We start from the raw sequence: 22011 nt of genomic DNA on the forward strand, positions 1-22011 counted from the left end.
TATTGTTGTTCAGTCACTCAGTTGTGTCCATCCCTTTGTGATCCCATGGACTATAGTCCGTCAGGCTCCTCTGTCCCCGGGGTTCTCTAGGTGGGAGTACTGGAGTAGGTAGCCATTTCCTTCTCCAGGGGCCTATACTAGTATTTCTTAAAACATGCTAGCCTTTGCTTCAAGCATCTAAACTGAAGCTAAACTGTAGTTTTCAGGAGTTCGCATCTTAAAGACTACATTACCTTTATAAGTGGGAAGAAATTAAGTAACTTTATGAGAAGAAAATGGGTTGATTTGTTTGTATATTTTGAAATGAAGTTTATATCTTATAATAGGAGAAAGTCAAGAAATTACAGGAAGTCACACCTCAGAACTTAATTCTTTCTTTGAATTTAAAAAAATAAACATGTAATGATGATTGGCTTGAAGATTATTTTTTAATTGGCCATTGGGTAAAAGAAAAATGAAACTAAACTTTTGTATCTGAAAAGAATGTAGAGTAGAAAGTGTAACAGACATGGAGTTAAATATTGGGATAACTGCTTTTTTAATTGACTTAAATATTTTACTTTAAAGTAGGGGATTGGACTGATTTGTTTTCAGTGACCCCCTTCATTCTAATGTTTTATGATACAGATAGTTGAAGTATATGGTATTCTGCATTCAGATAGTATATGGTATTACCCTATACTATTGTAGTATATGGTATTATATTATACATTGCAGATAGTGTATCTGCAATGCCAGTAGTATATGGTCTTCTGCATTCACTTTTTCCTAAAACAGTTCTTTAGTAGTGTTAGTCAAGATTTATTAACCAGTTAAAGTGGAAGGTTTCAAAAAGAAAGTAGAAAATGTGATCCTAGCATGCAGCTTACAGATAGCAGGAGAGTGAAATTGATTGTAGGTTGAATCACAGTGTGTTGCAAATAAAAATAACTTTGTGAAATAAGAATCATGTTTTTTCTCCCTGTCAGTTTTTGCCTACCAAAAAGAACATGGTGGTTCTTGCTTGCTTGTCATGCTTTCTTCCAAGAAAGAGGCAGTTGGGTCCTGATCTTTAATCTGCTTCTTGAAAAAAAGAGAAAGGAATCATGAGCATGTAGAAAACAGTGGTTTTTCAAAGGGGCATACCTGGAGCACTAGGACGGGAATGCCTTCTGAAATATTTTTCCTATTTCTGCCCCTTGGCCCTGTGCCGGCAGTGACATGCACGGGCACTGTGGCAGTCCATCAGGGACCGTTGAAGACACTAACGGTCATCGTTCAACTATGAAAATATGCATACACATATTTTCAAATCATATATCTGATAAGGGGCTAATTCCCCAAATGTATGAAGAACTGAGGCAACTCAGTAGCAAAAAAAAAAAAAAAAATTCAGCTGAGAAATGGGCTGAAGATTTTAATAAACATTTTCCCAAGAAGACATACAGATGGCCAGCCAGTACATGAAAAGATATTCCAGAGACTTCTTGGCAGTCCAGTGAGTCTCCGCACTTCTAATGCAGGAGGCGTGGGTTTGGTCCGTGGTCAGGAAGCTAGATCCACATGCTGCAAATAAAGATCTCACATGCCACAACTAAGACTGCTGCTGCTGAGTCGCTTCAGTCGTGTCCGACTCTGTGCGACCCCGTAGACGGCAGCCCTAGCCAGATAATTTTTTTTAATCCAAAAGCAAGTATTTAAAAAATATATATAGAATAATTATTTAATCACAGTGTATAAAAAATACCCTTTTAGTCTTTTTTTTCTTCAAAAAAAACTTCGAAAGGATTATTTTCTGAGGAGTAAACTTAATTTTATTTATAGTATCATTGATTTCAGTTAGCCTTTCTCAGATTTAATATGAGTATAATATGTTTGTTGAGATGTTCAGGTCAGAAATGAAGTAGTATTTTGCTTTGGGGGAAATTTTGAGAAATATTTTCTTCAGAAAAGCATGTGTAAGTACTTCCTTATAATAACATATGTAAATTTTTCTTGCCTAGTTATTTCTCTCAGTTGTTGGAGGAACATGGTCCCTTGGACATGAGTAACAAGATGTTTTCTGAAGAATATGAGTTCTTCCCAGAAGAAACTCGACAGATACTAGAAAAAGCAGGAGGTTTGAAAGCGTTTCTCCTGGGATGTCCTCGTTTTGTTGTGATTGACAACTGTATTGCATTGAAGAAAGTAGCATTACGGCTCAAGAAAAAGAGAAAGAAGAAAAACATTAAGACAAAAGTAGAAGAAATTTCAAAAACAGGAGAGTATTTACGAGTTAAACTACCACTGAATCCAACTGCTAGGGAATTTAAACCAGATGTAAAGTTCAAACCAGTGTCTGACTTAGCTTTAGCACCAGCTTCTGAGGACATGAAGCCTCAGCCTGCATCTGCTAATTCTCCCCAATCAGCTCGTGACACTGGGAAGCCAAAACCAGTTTCTGATAATTCTTCCAGACCAGTTTCTGAGGATGAGAAGCCCAAAGGGATATCTTCTAATTCTCCCAGGCCAGTCCCTGAGGAGACCAGTCACAAGCCAGTCTCCTCTAATTCTCCCAAACCAGTTCCCGAGGAAGTGAAAGCGACCTATTGGCCTCGACCCCAGTTGGTCACAGGATACTGTACATATCTTCCCTTTCGGGGATTTGACATTACCCAGACACCACCAGCCTTCATCAGTGTGTTACCGACTTTGCCCCAGTATAGCATTTACACCCCTCTGGCCAGCGTTCCTACTGAGTATCATCTACAAAGACCAATACCAGTGGTGCCATCTTTTGTAGCCAGTGACATAACGGAAGTGCATTTTGAGGCTCATCATTTCAGTGCTGAGAATGCCCCTGGTAACCAGATTGCCTCTGAAACACAGATCCTTGAGGAATCTTTGGAAACACCAGTGAAGTCAGAGTGCAGCTCTGATGGTGCTGATATAGCCCAGAGTGAGGCTAGCGGAAACGAGGACTTCTGTGGAGATTCTGCCAAGTGGGAAGTAAATCCAGAAAGCACCAATAAAGTAACAAATATTCTGTGTACACAAGTGGTTGCCGTACAGGTAAGACTAAAGTGAGAAAGTTTTAATATCAAAGTTAAATTTTCCTCTTCATTTTTCATTGTCATTATATTTACTAAAATCCTTTAAAATAATGGACTTTATGAACCCTTTTGTAGGGCATGACTGGTAATACCAGAAGGAATTTTGAAGTGTAGTAAGTAATACCCTTTATCCTATCCAAGTTTTGCACCAGTTGAGACATAAAGCAGTAGAATCAGCAGATGGAGCCAAAGCACCGCCTTGATAATTAATAAAAGTACAGTAGGATGATGTGGCTCTTTTCTCTAGAGAGTGTCTGTCCCAAGACTGAAACCCATGACTTAGCAGCTTCCCTGCCTCGTTCACAGCAGTGCTGGACTAGAAGGCCTTCCAACTTGGGTGCTTGCCCCCAAGACAGTGCAAGGAGGAGGAACGGGAAAATGTGCTCTCTGAACGGGCAGCTACCAAGAGAAAGAGAAAAAAGAAAGAGTCAGGGCTGCACATGCCCAGTTTCTCCTCTCAAATCAGCGGGGGAGTGAGGGAGACACAGGACACAACCAGATGGAAAGAAATGAGGGATAGGAGTAAATGTTCCTTCCTAGCAAGCTCAAGAATAAGGTTTCTCTGTAGTTAGCTTTATAAGGCATGAATGCATGAAACCCTTATTGGTTATCCTGCTACTCATTAAGTTTTTTAAAAGCTTTCTAGAAAGCTTTGAAAAATTATGTTAAGAGTAATGAACCAAAATCATTTTCACTTTTACGAGTTCCAAATGATACTCTTTCCTGTTACAAACATTTGTAGAAAGCATAGAATGTTATCTAAACTGGCAAAAAAATTAAAACCTTGAAAAATTATGGGTATGTTTCAAAATGTTATCAAATGATGGATTTATTTTACTGAAGCGTTTGAGACAGATTGAATGTTCTTGTCTTGCCCCAAAGGTGTCTTGGAATATAACACATCAGGAAGTCAATACTGAGCCATATGGTCCTTTTGAGGCACAACAGGTGAGTCAGAACTGTATTAAACTGTTTAAAGTTTTAATTTTCATTACTTTAACTAAATAGGAATTATGAACTTAGAACTGTTTTGAAGCGAGTTATTCCATATAAAGCATCATAGAATAAGCCTTGTTGTTTAGTCACCAAGTCATGTCTGACTCTGACCCCATGGCTCCTCAGTCCATGGAATTTCAGGCAAGCATACTAGAGTCGGTTGCCATTTCCTCCTCCAGGGGATCTTCTCCACTCAAGGATTGAACCTGCATCTCCCGCATTGGCAGGCAGATTCTTCACTGCTGAGCCACCAGGGAAGTAGAATAAGCTTTAGAACATAACAAAAAAATTGTTAATTTTTATTGTTCAAATTTGGAAAAGAGAGGGAGAGGAGAAGTTTTTTCCTATCCTAACAGCTTTATTGGTTTAACTGGCATAATGAACTTATATTTATAAATAAAAGCTTATTCACATGAATAATACAGAAATTATTATAAAAATCTTAAACACTTTAAGGATGATTCGGTTAGAAAATTTATTAATATAAGTACTATGTAATAGATCTTTAAGGGAAAAGTCATTTGATCAACTCCATAGTTGCTGAAAAGGTATTGGATAAAATTCAAAATTTTTTCTTGACTTAAAACTCAATAATCAAATGAGAATAGCTAAATACTTCTCAGCATGCTTGTATCTTTCCCTTTTAAGCCAAACCCCATCATCCTGCTTAAATGTATATCATCGTTAATATTTATTATTATCCTGGAGATATTGGTTGATAAAAGTAGAGAAGAGAAAAAAATAAAATTTTAAAGATGGAGGTGTAAAATATCATTATTTATAGAGGCTAAGACTGTGTCCCTGTAAAATCCAAAATGATTGATCAGAAACCAATACCAAAATGTAAGAGAATTTAGAAATACAAATGGATAAAATACCTTTCTGTATGTAAACAACCCATTCCAAAACATAGTAAAGGAAAAGATTTCATTTTCAGTAGTATCAAAAAATATATTATCTTGTAAAAGAAAACTTTGAAATGCTACTGAGAGACACACAGAATACTTAAGTAAATGAGAAATGTTCAGTGTACTTGAATAGGAGGACCTAGTATTAAAGGGATTGGCTTTCTAAAGATTGTAATTTAACACAGTCTCAAAACAGACATGAATAGAATGCATGTTATCTGTTGCTACATAACAAACAATGTCTCTGTCAGCAGTTTAGGGCATATGAATTAATTCATAATACCAAGCTGAATTGAGAATTAAAATAGAAATAACTAAGATCTGAAACCATAAAAGCTTGCTCATGGGTTCATCATCTAGTTGATTATTTAAACATGGACTGTATTCATAGTGCTGAACTTTCAGTCTGGACGACGTACACAGCAGACTGGGGGGTGTGGTCAGCTTGGCCGTAGTTCACAGTTCTCTGACAATGAACAAAATTTAAGAACCTCAGTTCCCTGCCTTTGTGCACTTGGGAGATGCTAACGTGCTGTAAGAGATGCAGGGGATGGGAAAGGTGGGCCAGGTGTGTGCATCTGGCTTAGATTCCCAAGCCTGGCTGCCGGAGCCCTCGTAGCTGGGCAGAGCAGTTGCCTGCAGCTGAGAGGAGCTGCCAGCGTCTGACAGGTGCTCCGTTTACAACAAGTGTGTGACTGACTGCTGCCTGTTTCAGCAGGATAAAAGGCTTACAAACACATAAATGCTGCTTATTGCTAGCCAGCATTTCACAGTACAGTATGACTTCTGTTTGCTTTTTTTTAAAGCTGTCCAGGAGACAGTTACATAACTGAAAATAATTTCTTGATAATATTTTAAGTCATCTTTTAAAAATAATCAGCAACCGTCTATTTGAAACGCTATAAAAGTAAGGCCAAAACTAATATGTCCTATTCATATCTAATGCATGCATAATATTTGCGGTTCTTGAAGCCAATAAATAGTTCTTGATGTTAATTGTGGAGGATGACAGTCATATCAGACTAATACTGAACTCTTCTAAAACAAATATTCAGAGCTAATTATGGTGCATATTGGAAAGTTTCCTTATGAATTCCAATAATACAAATAACTTTTTTAAAAAAAGCTGACTTTTCTAAACAATGTAAAGGCTTTTAAATTCTTGAATTATTATGACATTTTCCTTGTAAATTTTCATCTGCCTTATATCCTCTTTTGTTTGTCTGAAGAGACATTTCAGAACAAGATCAGAAATAGGCTTTTAAAACTACTTTTAACAGGTAATTTTGTATTACATTTGTAGGGGGGTATTTCACAGATTGAAAAGGAGTACCAGGTTTTACAAGAGCAGCTTAAGGAAGCATGTGAAAATTATGAACACAGCAATGTCAAAGGCTCAGAAGAAACCAAGGACTTGGAAGAAAAGTTGAAAAGGAACGTTGAAGAAAATAAGGTAATCCTGTCTGAAACCTCTTCAGTAGCATGTGGCATCATTCAGAGAATTGTGCTTGTGTAGCCTCTGTTAGCTGAGCTACTGCGTTGTTAGCTAAACACAGGATTCTTTCTCACTGTTGCCTATTTCAGTTTTTATGACATTAGAGTGACAGTGTTTTTATTTGCAGTGTTTTACAACCTCTACAAGTTGTCATGTAAGAAAAGTGCTGTGAATCTGAATTTTCATTTATCTATAACTTGGTTTCCTTGATTAGCTAAAACTATTTCCTGGTAAGTTCCAAGTTAAATTCTTCATAGTGAGAGTAGCGGTGTAGCACTAGAGGTTCCACGTGTGAGACCTGGAGACAGACTGGGTTCAGATCCAGGCTTAATTCTACACTAGTTCTGTTCTTGGGCAGACTGGTGTGTGTGATGTGTGTGTAACATCTCTGCTTTAGTTCTGTAGTTTGGGTAATAATTGCTCCCATTTTATGGGGTTACATTATTACTCTCTTTTTAATTTTCAAATTTGTTTTATTTGTTTTTGGTTGCACTAGGTCTTCATTGCTGCCCATGGGCTCTCTCTGGTTGTGGAGAGCAGGGGCTACTCTGCATTGAGGTGCTCAGGCTTCTCACTGTGGTTGCACAGGCTCTAGGGCGCAGGTGTTGTGGCGCACTAGCTTAGTTGCTCTGCGGCACGTGGAACCGTCCTGGACCAGAGACTGAACCCATGCCCCCTGCATTAGCAGGTGGATTCTTTCCCACTGTACCACCAGGGAAGTCCTCATTGTGGTTTTGATTTGCATTTCTTTCATGAAGAGTAATATTGAGCCTCTTTTTATGTGCCTGTTGGCCGTCTTAATGTTTTCTTTGGCAAAATGTCTATTCAGGTCTTCTGCCTATTGTTTAATTAGGTTGTAAAAACTGAAGTCTTTGTACAGAGGTGAAAAGGGTCTGTTAGTCCATTTAAGAAAGGAAGAATTTGTTCCAGAAGTCTGAGTCATTAGCTGAGGTCACATATTAAATAGAAGAAAATTAGCTGTGGGACCTTAATCAATAAACTTACTTGTTGAGATTTAAGTATACCCAGAAGAAAAGGGTTGTTTTGTAGAGCTGACCGTTATAACACTCCTTAGGACATGTTTTCACTTGGGATGAGACTGGGGAGATTTGAAAAATTAGAAGGAACCAGCCTTTCTGCTCAGTTGCCCAGTTGAATGAAATCTTCCTGATTAGAAAGGGGAAAATGAACAAAAATAAAACCTTTCACAGAGACTCATAGAACGCTAATTTGGATAAGCTACTTGGGGGACTTAACAAAACAAAACATTGTTGTAAACTTCGTATTGTGTCAGGAAAATTCAGTTTTAATAAAACTGTATGAGAATGCCTGTGTCCACCCAATTAAGTGATGCAGACAGATGCAGACACAACCACTTGATTTGAGGTGGTCATCTGGTGAGTGAGGGCTTCCCTGATAGCTCAGTTGGTAAAGAATCTGCCTGCAATGCAGAAGACCCTGGGTTGGGAACATCTGCTGGAGAAGGGATATGCTACCCACTCCAGTATTCTTGGACTTCCTGTGGCTCAGCTGGTAAAGAATCCGCCTGCCAGGTCAGGGAGACCTGGGTTCAGTCCCTGGGTTGGGAAGATCCCCTAGAGAAGGGAAAGGCTACTCACTCCAGTATTCTGGCCTGGAGAATTCCATGGACTCTATAGTCCATGGGATTGCAAAGAGATGGACACAACTGAGCGACTTTCACTTTCACATTTCACTTTCTGGTGAGTGAGGTTCCTTTCTTTCTGGTAGAGGCTTGTCCAGCTTTATAAAACCAGCTTTTCCTGGTTTGACTGGGTCCTGTGTTTGTGCAGTTCATCAAGACTCCTTTGTACACGGGACCAAGAAATGTACAGTAAATGAGCACCCAGGGAGTAGGGCTGTGAGAGAGCAGCATCTTTAACCAGTGGGCTTGGGCTCTTGACCTATTCTTAACTTTGCTGAGACTCTGGGCCTGGTTCCATGGGGTTGTGCTTAAGAGTAGTTAGTCCATTTTTTAAAAAGAGCTGTTGTTTAGTCCCTCAAGTTGCAGACCTGTTAGGCTATTAGACTTTCCATGGAAAATGTATACCTGTTTCCTTTCAGGATAAATTGTTCACCTGAGTTCCTTAAGTTGTTTATAGAAAAGAGCAAGTGAGATTTAGCTGTGATTTTCTTTATTAATTATGATTATGCTCATAATTCACTCATAGAAAAATCTTTTATAAATGTAAATTTTTGCTTTTGTTGATTTTTCTCTTGGCCTTTGACCCTCTCGATCACTAAGGTTATGAGTTAGTATTTTTACTTAAATTTTCTTGATTCCACGTTTAGCTGTAATTCAGTTCAGTTCAGTTCAGTCGCTCAGTCGTGTCTGACTCTTTGCAACCCCGTGAATTGCAGCACGCCAGGCCTCCCTGTCCATCACCATCTCCCGGAGTTCACTCAGACTCACCTCCATCGAGTCCGTGATGCCATCCAGCCATCTCATCCTCGGTCGTCCCCTTCTCCTCCTGCCCCCAATCCCTCCCAGCATCAGAGTCTTTTCCAATGAGTCCACTCTTCGCATGAGGTGGCCAAAGTACTGGAGTTTCAGCTTTAGCATCATTCCTTCCAAAGAAATCCCAGAGTTGATCTCCTTCAGAATGGACTGATTGGATCTCCTTGCAGTCCAAGGGACCCTCAAGAGTCTTCTCCAACACCATCAATTCTCCAACACCATCAAACGCATCAATTCTTCGGCGCTAGGCCTTATTCACAGTCCAACTCTCACATCCATACATGACTACTGGAAAAACCATAGCCTTGACTAGATGGACCTTAGTCGGCAAAGTAATGTCTCTGCTTTTGAATATACTATCTAGGTTGGTCATAACTTTCCTTCCAAGGAGTAAGCGTCTTTTAATTTCATGGCTGCAGTCACCATCTGCAGTGATTTGCTTTACAGAGAAGAGAGAGGCAAGCTGTAGCAAACCATGCTTAAGAACTCGGGCAGTACAATCAGACTGCCTGACTGGTGACCCCAGCCCCACCACTTAGTGGCTTTGGCACCTAAAATAATTAACTCAGTTTCTTTGACCCTCAATTTCCTCATTAATAATACAAGCTATACTTCATAGTTTTGTGAGGACTCACAGCGGGTGGTTGAAAAGGGATGGGGGAGTGCCTCAAGATGAGTATACTAGGGGAAAGAATTGCCCCACCCAGAATGCTGTAGTGCCTTGTTGAGAAAAATAACTTATTTACAAAGCATTTGAAGAATGTCGAGCATTTACAAAGTATCAGTAAAGATCCAGGCTAGCTGTTGCGTGTAGCTGATGGAGTTTGATTTTCATGAGCTAGAAATGGCCTTTAATAATTAGCCTAGCTAATTCTCTGTTCCCTGCCAGAGGAAAATAGCAATTCTAAAGCCAGAATCTCCTGTTGTTCTTAAAGTACCCTTGTTCATAGTGAAGCAACAGTTAGAACTGGACATGGAACAACAGACTGGTTCCAAATAGGAAAAGGAGTACATCAAGGCTGTATATTGTCACCCTGCTTATTTAACTTATATGCAGAGTACATCATGAGAAACACTGGGCTGGAAGAAACACAAGCTGGAATCAAGATTTCCCAGAGAAATATCAATAACCTCAGATATGCAGATGTCACCACCCTTTTGGCAGAAAGTGAAGAAGAACTAAATAAAGAGTCTCTTGATGAAAGTGAAAGAGAAGAGTAAAAAAGTTGGCTTAAAACTCAACATTCAGAAAACTAAGATCATGGCATCTGGTCCCATCACTTCATGGGAAATAGATGGGAAACCATGGAAACAGTGACAAAGTTTATTTTGGGGGGCTCCAAAAATCACTGCAGATGGTAGTTGTAGCCATGAAATTAAAAGATGCTTGCTCCTTGGAAGAAAAGTTACGATCAACCTAAACAGCATATTAAAAAGCAGAGACATTACTTTGCCAACAAAGGTCCACCTAGTCAAAGCTATAGGTTTTCCAGTAGTCATGTATGGATGTGAGAGTTGGACTATGAAGAGAGCTGAGCGCTGAATAATTGATGCTTTTGAACTATGGTGTTGGAGAAGACTTTTGAGAGTCCCTTGGACTACAAGGAGATCAGTCCTGAGTATCCATTGAAAGGACTGATGCTGAAGCTGAAACTCTAGTACTTTGGCTGCCCAATGCGAAGAACTAACTCGTTGGAAAAGACCCTGATGCTGGGAAAGATTGAGGGCAGGAGGAGAAGGGGACGACAGTGGATGAAATGGTTGGATGGCATCATCAACTCAATGGACATGAGTTTGAGTAAACTCCGGGAGCTGGTGGTGGACAGGGAGGCCTAGTATGCTGCAGTCCATAGGGTTCGAAAGAGTCAGATACGACTGAGCGACTGAAATGAACTCAACTGAACTTGGAACTGACAGGTCATAACTGGTTGCCGTATTGCTCAGAACATATGCTCAGCATATGTTCTCTCTCTTTTAAAAATTCTTTATTTTTTTTTACTATACTGGGTCTTCATTGCTGCATGGACTTTCTTTAGTTGCAGCAAGCGGGGGCTACTCTCTAGTTGTGGTACGCGGGCTTCTCATCGTAGTGGCTTCTCTTTTTGCAGAGCGAGGGCTCCGGTAGTTGTGGTTCCTGGGCTCCAGAGCACAGGCTTATTATTTGTGGCACAAAGACTTAGTTGCCTTGAGGTATGTCAGGTCTTCCTGGACCAGGGATCAAACCAGTGTCCCCTGCATTGCAAGGCGATTCTTAACCACTGGGTCACCAGGGAATCCTTCTGTTTTGTTTTATTAAGGTAAAGTTCACATTTAACCATTATAAAGTATACAGTTAAGTTGTTTTCAATATTTTCACCATGTCATATAATCACCACCACCATCTAATGCCAGAGTTGTTTTTGGCACTCCAAAAAGAAGCTGTATTCCCATTAGGCAGTCACTCCCCTTCTTTTGAAGATCGTATGTTCTTAAGGTGCTTTGATGAGATTTGGTTATAGCTAAGATGGGTATTAGTTAGCATTGACTCTTAAAACAGTCAAAATAATTTTGGCCTAAATGAATTTATGCAGTAGAATCTGAAACTTTGTGCTGTTTGAACAGAATCTTGGGTTCCTGCCTACCCAAACTTCCTCAGCCCACATGTGCAGAGAGCTGTGGTCCTATTCATTTGTGGTCCTTGCCAAGTTCAGCTCTTTTCTAATCTAGCATTTATGGAGCTCCTGTTATGTACCATACACAGTCGTAAATGTTTAAGCTGTATTATTTTATTAAATCTGAAAGCAGTTCTAGTGCACTAGTGTTCCAGTATGTAGCATTGTCTCCATTTATTGATGAGGAAATGGAAGCTGGACTCACTAAGGTGTCTGGCTCCAAGCTGCACCAGCAGTAAGTGCAGGAGAATAGGTGGTGAGTGTCAGGCTCCAGATCCATTAAGAGAACGTCGATTCCACAGCCAGTTGAAAAACATTTCCCAGCACTCCATGAGCAGTGTATTGGTTAACTGATGCCAAAGTAATGCTGAGTAAAAATCTCAGTGACACATGACAATAAATATCACATATGTGAGTCTGTGAGTTAGCCGATCCTGACTGAGCTTGGCTGGATGGCTTCACCTTTGGATCAGCTAGGGCGCCGCTGTTCCTGGCTGTGCTTGCTCACGTATTGGGGTCATCTGGCTATAGACCTATCTACAGTGGCCTCAGCTGGGGCAACAGGGGCAACTCCTTCTGTTCCGTGTGTCTTTCATCTTCCATTGTGAGTCCAAGAGCAAGCAAGAACCAGCCCTGGTAATACCCGATCAGGCAAAGCAAGTCCCATAGCCGGCCGAGGATCAAGGAGTGGGGAAAGACTCGCTCCTGAGTGAAGGGAACTCCAGGATCCCACGATGGAGGGTGTAGATGGGGGGAGGGTGCAGGATGGGCTGTGTGTGCCATCCCTCTGCCACTGTAGGTTTGCGCTGTAACTCATGAACACTCAGCAGTCACCACGAGCTTGAAACCCCCCTGTGGTTGGTTGTTACTCCATCTCCAGCTTCTTCTCTGCCGGTTCTCTGCATTGTCCTGTACACTGGGTAGTGGAGCTTGTTGTGTGGTTTTCTCACTTCTGGACCTCTTCCCAGCACTGGTCCTTCTGCCTCAAGGGCCTTCTGCATCCCCGTGCCTGGTTCACCCCTCATCCTTTGGGTCCAACTCAGGCGTCACTCTGTGAAGCAAGCAGTCACTGACAGAACCTCAGCCTTGGTTAGAGGGCTTTGTTAATGTGGTAGTGATAATGACCACCTCACTGTATTAGACAGTAATTATCATTTTGTTAACATCTTTATTGAGATGTAGTTCACATGCCATAGAATTCACCCCTTTAAAGTGTGTAGTCAGTGTTTCCAGTATAGGCACAGAGTTGTGTAGCCATCACTGCAATCCACGTTTAGAATGTTTTTATCACCCCCAAAGAAGTCTAACCACTGCTAGTCACTCCCTGTTCTCCCTCAGCCCTTGGGAACCACTGATTTACTCTGTGAACTTGCCCCTTCTGGGTGTTTTATATAAATGGCATCACACTTAACTATACATGGTCTTTTGTGAGTGCCTTCTTTCACTTAATGTTTTCAAGGTCCATCCATGTACATCGGTCCATATAACATGGATCAGTGCTTCATTCCTTTTTACTGCTGAATAATATTCCATCATATGCTGTATCACTTTTATTAACCCATTCATCTGTAAATGAACATTTGAATTCTTTTCATTTTTTGACTGTTACAAACAACTCTTAGAATATCTGAGTACAAGTTTTTGTGTGGACACATGTTTTCATTTCTTTTGGATGTATACCTAGGAATGGAAATGCTAGGTCATCTGTTAACTCCATATTTAAGAGTTTGAGAAACTACCAGACTATTCTAAAACAGCCGCACCATCTTATATTCCCACCAGCAGTGTATGAGGGATCCATCTCTCTGTGTTCTCATTAAGACTTTCTATCATCCATCTTTTTTATTTTAGCTCTTCTAATGGGTGTAAAGTGGTTTCTCATTATAGTTTTGATTTGTGTTTCCCCAAAGGCTAATGGTGTTGAGCATCTTATATGTGTTTAATGTCTATTTTTGTATATTTGGAAAGTGCGAGGCATGTCTGTTTTAATCCTTTGCCCACTTATTAATTGGATTTTTTGTTCTTTATATTGAATTAAGAGTCTTATTATATATACACAAACACACACACTTATGTATATATGTATTCTAGGTACAAATTTCTTATTAAATATATCATTTAGAAATATTTTCTCTCATCTTCCCATATTTGCAGATTTATTTCTCCTATGCCCCATTCTGTGGGTTGTCTTTTCACTTTCTTGATGTTATCATTTGCAACACACAAATTCTAAATTTTCAGTGTAGTCAAGTTTGTCTAATTTTTCTTTTGTTTCTTATGCTTTTGAGTTCATAGCTGAGAAACCACTGTCAAACCCAAGATCAGCAGTATTTACTCCTATGATCTATAGAGTTTTATAGTTTTAGCTCCCCCACTTAGGCCTGTGATCCACTTTGAGTTAATTTTTTGTGTATGGTATAGTAATTATCTTTCATGCGTATTTTCCCCACTATCCTCCCCCTGCGAGTGAGGACTGTTTCTTAGCCATCCATGGATCTCAGTGTGCAGACTAGGCACTCTGCCAGTGTTACCCAACAGTGTGTACTTGGGCCCCTGCAGAACTGAGTTTACTGAATTGTGTGTTCGTATTCCATCAGCCTGTGGAAAGGTCATCAGGCCTGTATGTCCTATGATGATTGTTACTTTATTTACTTCTAGTATGTAGTGGAAGATAGCACTCATTCTTTCATTTGACAGATATTTATATTGGATGCTCCTTAAGTACCAGGCTCTGTGCCGATCTTCCAGGACTTTTATGTAGCACCCTCTTCGAGAGGCCAGGTAGACATGGTGGTCACCTCCATCACAGTAGTGACTCAGCAAATTCAAGATCAGCAAGGTTGCAGCAAGGGAAGTGTGAGTTGATCTGTCCCCAGGCTGCAGGAAATGTCACCGAACTGTTGAACCTCTTCTTCCTAAAAACAGTTGGCCTGCACATCTCAAGGCCGCTGAGGTCAAACCTACTCCTGAGGCAGGACTTGAAATTCATGAGGGACCTGGGCTGGTCAAAGGTACTCTCATGGTATTGAATCTGCTTGCCAGGAACATCCGAAACCCTGGTGTCTAAAGCTGACGAGGGTGGAATGTTGTAAGTCAGTGCCCGTTTTGACTCGAAGCTGTTATTTCCCGGGGAATCTGTGTAGCTTGGCTCCAGGGTACCCTGTCCTCTCTGAAGAAGGAGACCCTGAGTTTCTGTGGCTGAACCCTTGTCCTCAGTGACCTGGCCACATTCTAAGCCTAAGCAGGAAGGTCAGATTATAGGGAACCTGGTCAGAAGTGGGACGTGAAAGGATGCCTAAAGCAAAAATGAGATACCAGTAAGCAGTCGTTGATACTAGTAGAATTTCAAACTGGAAAATATTAAAGTTTAAACTTCTTTTTGTAGTTTCTTGTAAATATTTCTCCATCCTGACTCGCACAGTAATTGTTAGAAACAGTAGTCCAGAGTTTATTTTATTTATAAATGACTGGCATTTACAGGCATGTGCACTGTCTGCTAACATTGAAGAGATGACACTTTGAAACACTGGAATGAAACTTTTAGAGAATTCATAGGTTCAGAAGAAGTTTCAAAAGGCAGCCCTTACGTAAGATAGCTGACGGAGAAGGCTGTGTCTCAGGTGGTGGTGTACCTAGCCATCCAGAGCCTCAAGATACAGCGTTTCATTTCTCTTTGTCACATGGCCTGAAATTCTGACAGATATCGCAGCCCCACAGCCTTTATCATCAGACAGAGATAACACATTTGTACTTTAAAAAGCAAACAAACAAGTATTGGACTTGCCAAATAAAACATGCGTGCCAATTCTGTGTAGATTAGAGAATCACTTAAGCTAAAGAGTGAAGTGTGAATACTTCCAGACGAGTCAAAGTGGGTCTTTTTAGCACTGTGCTGCCTTCAGACGTGCTCCGGGTGAGAGATTGAAAAGGAAGGAGAGGAGAGACGTTGTGGAAGTGTGCCTGGGCGCTGGGCAGGCCCTCAACTAGGGGGTAATTAAGTCAGGGGTCCAGAGAAACTCGAGGGTGCAGAGTAAGGAAGGGCCCCCAGTGGGTGGAACTGAGTACCAGAAGGAAGGCGGGAGGCTGTGAAGATGGACATGAATCTTTTCAAACCTGACTCAGAGGCTAGCCTTTGCTTTCTGCTTTATCTCTCCAGCATCGCTTGTTCTGCTCCAGCACCCCCGTGGAGATTTATTTCTTCCTCAATCAAATAGACTCATGGTCTGGGAATGTGCCCTCTTTAACACTGTAACCCTCATTTTGTTCAGCTTACAAATGGAACTGAGAGCTTCTTGGAAGAGAAATGTTGGCTGTTTAACTGATGTTTCTAATACAACTTTCTATGGGGAAGTGCATTCCAAGTTACAGCCAATGAACTGGTGAATGGACTTTGAAATTGTAGTATGTTAATAGGTGGGAGTTTCCCGTGTTGGGAAAGGTGTTTGGGGAGCAAAACACACCTGACTTGATGGTGTGCTAACCTGTGCTAGAAGAGCCTGTTGGCAGATGTGTAAATCAACAGGACTTAGAAATACGTTACTCCTTTCTCTGTGGTTGTGTTGAAAGGTAGTTATTTGTTATTTCAATTTAGTATTTTATTCCTTGGATGTATAGTCTTTTTCAGACACCTATGAACTTCTCTGTCCCATCAAAATAATTGCAGGTTCAAAATTATTGAGTTCTTAATATATATTTTATTGTTTACTCGAATTTATTTTAAAATACTTATCTAGGTTGATTTCTTTCCTGTATATCTTCCATAGTCTCCCGTTTTGTTAATAGAATTTTGTTTAGTTATTCATCCAGGGTAGAGATTCTGTCGCCTTCCACTTTACATCATATAGCCACATGATAACGGTCTTGTTATTCATCCTAGTCTTCTAAAGTGTCCTTTATTTCTTTTTGTCATCCCTTTAGTTATCTCTGTCATCCTCATTGTCTCTCACTTGGGCTAGTGCAGTGAGATTTTATCTTCTTCTAATACAGAGTATTTAACACTAAAGGTTATAATTCCTAATGGGCTATGAACTCAGTTTAATGATGGTGACTAAAATTGTTCTTAATAATAGAATAAAAATATAGGAAAACATCTCAGAAAGTAAGGGCAGTGTTTTCAGCTCCGTGTGTGTTTAGATGCATACATGTATGTACATAATGCTGGGGATCATGATTAAAATCTATTTGCTGTTGTGGGTCACAATAAGAAAGTATCAGAGAAAGTCAAGAAAACGAGAAAGCTGCTGTTCTTGTCTAACCTTTATGTACCCTCTTTCCCCTGATCTGCCTCTGTGTCTTTCAGTTATTTTTCTAAAATAAGAATCTCATTATCTCACAACCCTGCTGAAGAGCCTTCACTGGCTTCCTGTTGTCTGCAGGATGAGGGCCACACTCCTCAGCATTGCTCATAAGGCCCCTGATCATTTTATCCCAAAGTGTCCCAGGCGCCTGAGGTCCTAACATCCACCTCGTACCATTCCATACAGACATGCCTTTCTCTTCTAACCTTCTGCCTCTCCATGCCCACTACTTGGAATCCATTCTCTGTGTGACAGCCCCATCTCTGAAGACAGAGATCAAGTTGTACTGATTTGGAGAATCCCTTCCTGAGTACCAGAGCATCTGCCGTGTCTCTGCCCATCCTCGTTTGAGGGCTGAGGCCGTGTATTGTGTGACTTCATGTCCCAAGCTCAGCTGGGGTAGCGCGTGCAGCCAGCTCTTGAGTGTGTGTTCCGAGGAACTGTAGTCATTGGTTAAGCTAGTTCACCACTGCAACACTAGTCTCTTGGGCTCTTTTTAAATAGAAAAAAAAGTAAATCTTCCCATTTAAATTTAGATACTTTCTAAAATGTTTTTAGATCTCAAAGACAGAACTAGATTGGTTCCTTGAAGATTTGAACATGGAAATTAGAAAATGGGAACAGGAGAAAAAAGAAATCCAAGAAAGACTAAAGGCACTGAAGAAGAAAATGAAAAAGGTGTTGAATGCCAGCAGAATGTGAGTAACGCTTGAAAGACAATGATTTTCATTTTTAATTTGGGTATATTTTGGGTTATTTTATCCTTTCTGGTATTCAGTTTCAGACTATCAAGTAAAGTGAAAATTTTAGACACTTCTCATTTCATTTTAAAGAACATCTGTTGGGAATTATCTCACCTACAGCTTTTTCTAAACCTCTCATATTTATACATAAATAAAAGTAGGACTGCAAGTCCAAGAACTTACTTCTGGTCTGAACACCACCTCTTTCTCTGAACATTATCTTTGACCCCTTTTCTTTGTTATAAAATGAGGGGACTTGTCTAGATCTCAGGTTTTTTCCAGCACCAAGATTCTGTGGTGATCATTTTATTTATTACTTCCACCCTGAATCTTTAAATTAGTAAAATTTGGTCCTGTAATACGAAGCATTCAGTATATACATTCAGGCAGTTGTCATATGGGCTAGGTTTGTTTTAAGATTCTGTGCGATCCATTCCTAACCCCTGTTTGGGTAAATAATTGTATGACCCCTCAGCTTAATTGCTACCTACTGTTGAACAAAATACCTGAAGCTTGCTGGCTTAAATTAACTTAATTTTAATTTGATCCGGATCTTGCATTCTGGGCTGTTTTGGCTGGGCCACCCTTCTGCTGGTCTTGTCAGTGGTTCCGCCTGTGGCTGCGTTTAGCTGGCAGTTGGCTGAAATATTTTGGCCTCTTTCTCTCTATGCAGTTTCAGGGCTTCTTCCTTTCCATGTGACTTCTTCACGTGACTTTTATCTCCAGCACAGTAGCCACACCTCCTGTGTGATGGCTAAGAGCTTCCAAGAGTACACAGGTAGAAGCTGCCAGGCCCTCTGAAGCTTCAGGCCCGGAACCGTCAGCATCACTTCTGCCACATTTTGTTGTTTCGGGCAAATTGCAGACCTGGTCCAGATTGAAGGGCGTTAATAAGGGGAGGCGTGGTTCCCTGGGGCTCCACTGACCACACTCACTGTTCAGGGCATTTATGTTTCGTCCACTTGCTGTGCCCTGTGATCAGGTGAATTTCATTATGAGTATTGCTAACCTTAACCTTTGGACAGTTTTTAAGTAGTCATTTATAAAGCATGATAAAATGGAAAATACTGCATATATCATGTAATTTTGATTTTGCTCAAAGTTTCATTAGAAGAACACATGGAAATCTAAAAAGCTTTTTACCTCTTACTGTTTGAGCAAGTACAGTCTTAATTTTTAAGTTACTCAAAAATTCTGGAGTATTTATATTTTAATTTTTTCCTATGTTCAGTTTAGACATACTATCAAACTAGACAAAATAAATGAAACTGAGACTGTTGATAAAATTTTTTTCTGTGCTATCATAATCATTTCTGTTGAGGAATAATTTTTTATTGTCTTTTCACTTTATTAGTGTATTTCTTTCCCCTTTTCTGTTGTAGTTTAAAGATAGGCTATAGGCTTCTTTATGCTTTTTGTACTTTCCAAAAAAAGCTAAATTTTTATATTTGGATCTTAAAACTTTTTGGATCCCTTAGAGAACAACAAAGTTATATGAGGTTATTTTATTGATTTTTCTATGCTTTAGATCACAGTTGGTATTCATTAAGAAATGAATGGTCATGAGGAGCTCATGGTAGGTGCAGTGATGCAAGTCAGAGATAATTGTTGAAGGAAGGCAGAAATTCCATGAAAAGCTACCCAGTGTTGAAAACTTAGAGGAACTGTTTTACAAAAGAACTGAAACGGCATTTAAATCGGTAGTTTGCGGAAACGGGTTTTTATCCAGCAGAGATGACTAAAAAGGTGTGAAGGAGAGCATGAAAGAGGCAGAACTCTCTTGGTACAGGGCATTGCTTATTAAGAATCAAAGATTTACACACTTTGTTTTGAAGAATTATCCTACTGTGTGTATGTGTGTATGTGTGTGTAATCGGACTTCAGGTTCTGGCTTAAAAAATAGAAGGCTGTTTTCATTTTGAGTGAGAACCTATGTTACACTGGTGATGACCCAGCACCTTATTCCTCTGTCCTATGTTGAACCACCTGGATGGAGGTGCTCCTGACACAGGACTGAGGCGGGGTCTGTGCTGCAGACACACAACGCAGAGTGAAGAAAAGGCGATCTGCCCTCCAGGGGTAGAAGGGAAATCTTTCCAAAAGGAAAAGGACCCAAATTCTTTGCCTATTTAGAAGATACTAGAAATGTAAAGAAATCAAGAAATGTTTGCATGGATGTAGAATTTACTGTGTGAGATTGTGCGTTTAAAAATCTTTGAAAATTGATTAAAATTTGGTGATTATGCTTTTGCAGGTATACTCAGGAAAACGATGGAAAGGAAAAGGCGCTTGAATTACTTCTGGATCAGTCCCTTGAAATCAGGCAAATTAAGCTTAAATTTATTTTTGTATCTTACTATATTATTAATATTAGAGGCACAGTCTGAGTATAGACATCCAAATATATTTTTGCTTATATGTTTCTTTTAAATAATTGTTTCTCTTTTTAAAAATTCTGTTTTATTATTTATATTAATAAATTTATTCTTTAAGTATTTTTATTTTATGATGTTTTCTACTTTTATTTCTCATTGACAGTATAAAAAGTCCTAAATTTAGCATTGTTCATTACTCTTCATTTCCTTTTAATTAACCTGAAACTAAAAATGTATTTTAAAAACTTAACATTACTTGAATAACAGTCTCAACTATTGTAGTTCATTGCTCTACAATTAAAAAATTATTAAAGAATGTTTATGAACCTATAAAAAGTTTTCCTTTTAATCTTTACTACTGTAAATAATGTTTGTACATACTGAAGCCAGTATGTAAAGTTTATTAACATAATCAGATTAAACTTCACCTAACTTCATAAAAATGGGTAATGAGTCTTCCGTTAAGTAGCCAAATCTTGGGCCAGAAGTTTCTCTGGAAGATGTTCTATTGTCTGTTTGTGGCATGACTTCAGCGCTAACCTGACTTTACCCTTTGTGAGCTCACTGGTTATGTTTTTTTCAGTTAAATTTTTTTGTTTTCTTTAATATTTACAGTAATACATTTACAAATGAGAAAATGAAAATAGAAGAGAGTATAAAGAAAGGGAAAGAGCATTATGAAGACAGTCTTCAGAGGGCTCTGGATGCAGAGGTGAGTCCGGAGTACTCGGTGACTGACAGATTCGGCAGGGTGTCATTTGTTTACTCCACGTTTAATTACACATGAGCAGGACAGCATTGCTGGGAAGTGTGGAGGCTGAGGGGTATCCTTTCATCCATAATCCTGCCTCCCTGAAACAACCACTCTCTCCTTGCCATAACTTTAAAATTTTTTACCTTTATGCCTCTCTTATGATAGAGTGTACACCATGTTTTGTGACTAGCTTTCCTTATTTAACACAATTCAGTCATTTTCAATGCTCTGTACTTTTAATGGCTTCATTATATTTAATCAAGTGATGTACCATGAAGTAGCCAACCAAAAAACCTATTTGCCAGTGCTGGAAAAGGAACTTGGAAATAATATACTTATTAAGAATATATACTCTCTTTCCTCCCCCTGGAAGAATATATACTAAAGTCAGTATACTATTTGAGAAACTACTGAGACAAAAATAATTATCTCTGGCTATATTCTATTGAATTCCTGAAACATGGTTGCCTTTGTTTTTCTAATTTGCAAAGTAAATGTTATTTATTAGTAAACGTGTCCACGATTATTTTAGAAAGGTAAGGAAGAGCTTAACTCATGCAGTCTGTAAACATGGGTCTTTAAAAGAAATGTCAGCTATGCAGCTGCTTTTCTAAGGGAAGGAAGGAAAAAAAGAGTCCCAGTGTTTACTTCTGCCTCGTGGGCCCTTTTCCTGCATCTCTGTCCCCAAGTCACCCAGTTCCCATTTACCACCATTTAGCAAGCAGTTTTGCCTGGTGGGCCCTGTCAAGATTACTGACACCTGAATTAAAGCAAGGCCAGTCTACATTTTCTGCAGTGACTTTGACACAAATGGCCAATTGGCTTCTGTGGGGAGCCAGAGTCTAAAGTTTTCAAAACTTACCCTTGCTGGTAGTAACTTACCCTAAGCTGTGCAGTAGCACCTTGCTATGCGCCCCTCCTCTGTGTGATAGTTTGCACCTGCTGGTCCCAGACTCTACTCCATCCCCTCCTCCCCTCCCACTTGCCAACCACGAGTCTGCTTCCCAGGCCTTTAAATCCATAGGTGCAGCCTGGCGCTGTTCTGCAGGGTCCTGGCTCTCTGCTTACCGTGGTCAGCACCTTAGATTATGCACACCAGGTGTATACTTTCAGGTAACCTAGCTCTGTGCTCCTGTATGGCTTCAGCAGTAAGCCTTGTGGAAAGTTTCATATCTAAGCAAGTATCACTCTAGGAATATAATTTTACTATCACTCTGTTATTCTGTTTTCAAATCCTAAAGTTTT

At 39.8% G+C, this 22011-nt stretch overlaps 1 protein-coding gene across 2 annotated transcripts in view; it reads left to right on the plus strand.

The window, feature by feature from the left end:
- The window catches only part of TTC3 (tetratricopeptide repeat domain 3), a 112824-nt gene that overhangs the window by 75009 nt on the left and 15804 nt on the right, over nucleotides 1-22011 (plus strand). For both annotated transcript variants that reach the window (XM_068960788.1, XM_068960712.1), the window contains exons 32-37: nucleotides 1983-3030; nucleotides 3954-4019; nucleotides 6279-6428; nucleotides 17453-17592; nucleotides 19892-19960; nucleotides 20628-20724. In XM_068960788.1, the coding sequence (XP_068816889.1) occupies nucleotides 1983-3030; nucleotides 3954-4019; nucleotides 6279-6428; nucleotides 17453-17592; nucleotides 19892-19960; nucleotides 20628-20724 (1570 nt within the window). The remainder of the gene's footprint in view (nucleotides 1-1982; nucleotides 3031-3953; nucleotides 4020-6278; nucleotides 6429-17452; nucleotides 17593-19891; nucleotides 19961-20627; nucleotides 20725-22011) is intronic.

This window comes from Capricornis sumatraensis, chromosome 1, assembly GCF_032405125.1.
Source record: "Capricornis sumatraensis isolate serow.1 chromosome 1, serow.2, whole genome shotgun sequence".
In the NCBI taxonomy this organism is placed as follows: domain Eukaryota; kingdom Metazoa; phylum Chordata; class Mammalia; order Artiodactyla; family Bovidae; genus Capricornis; species Capricornis sumatraensis.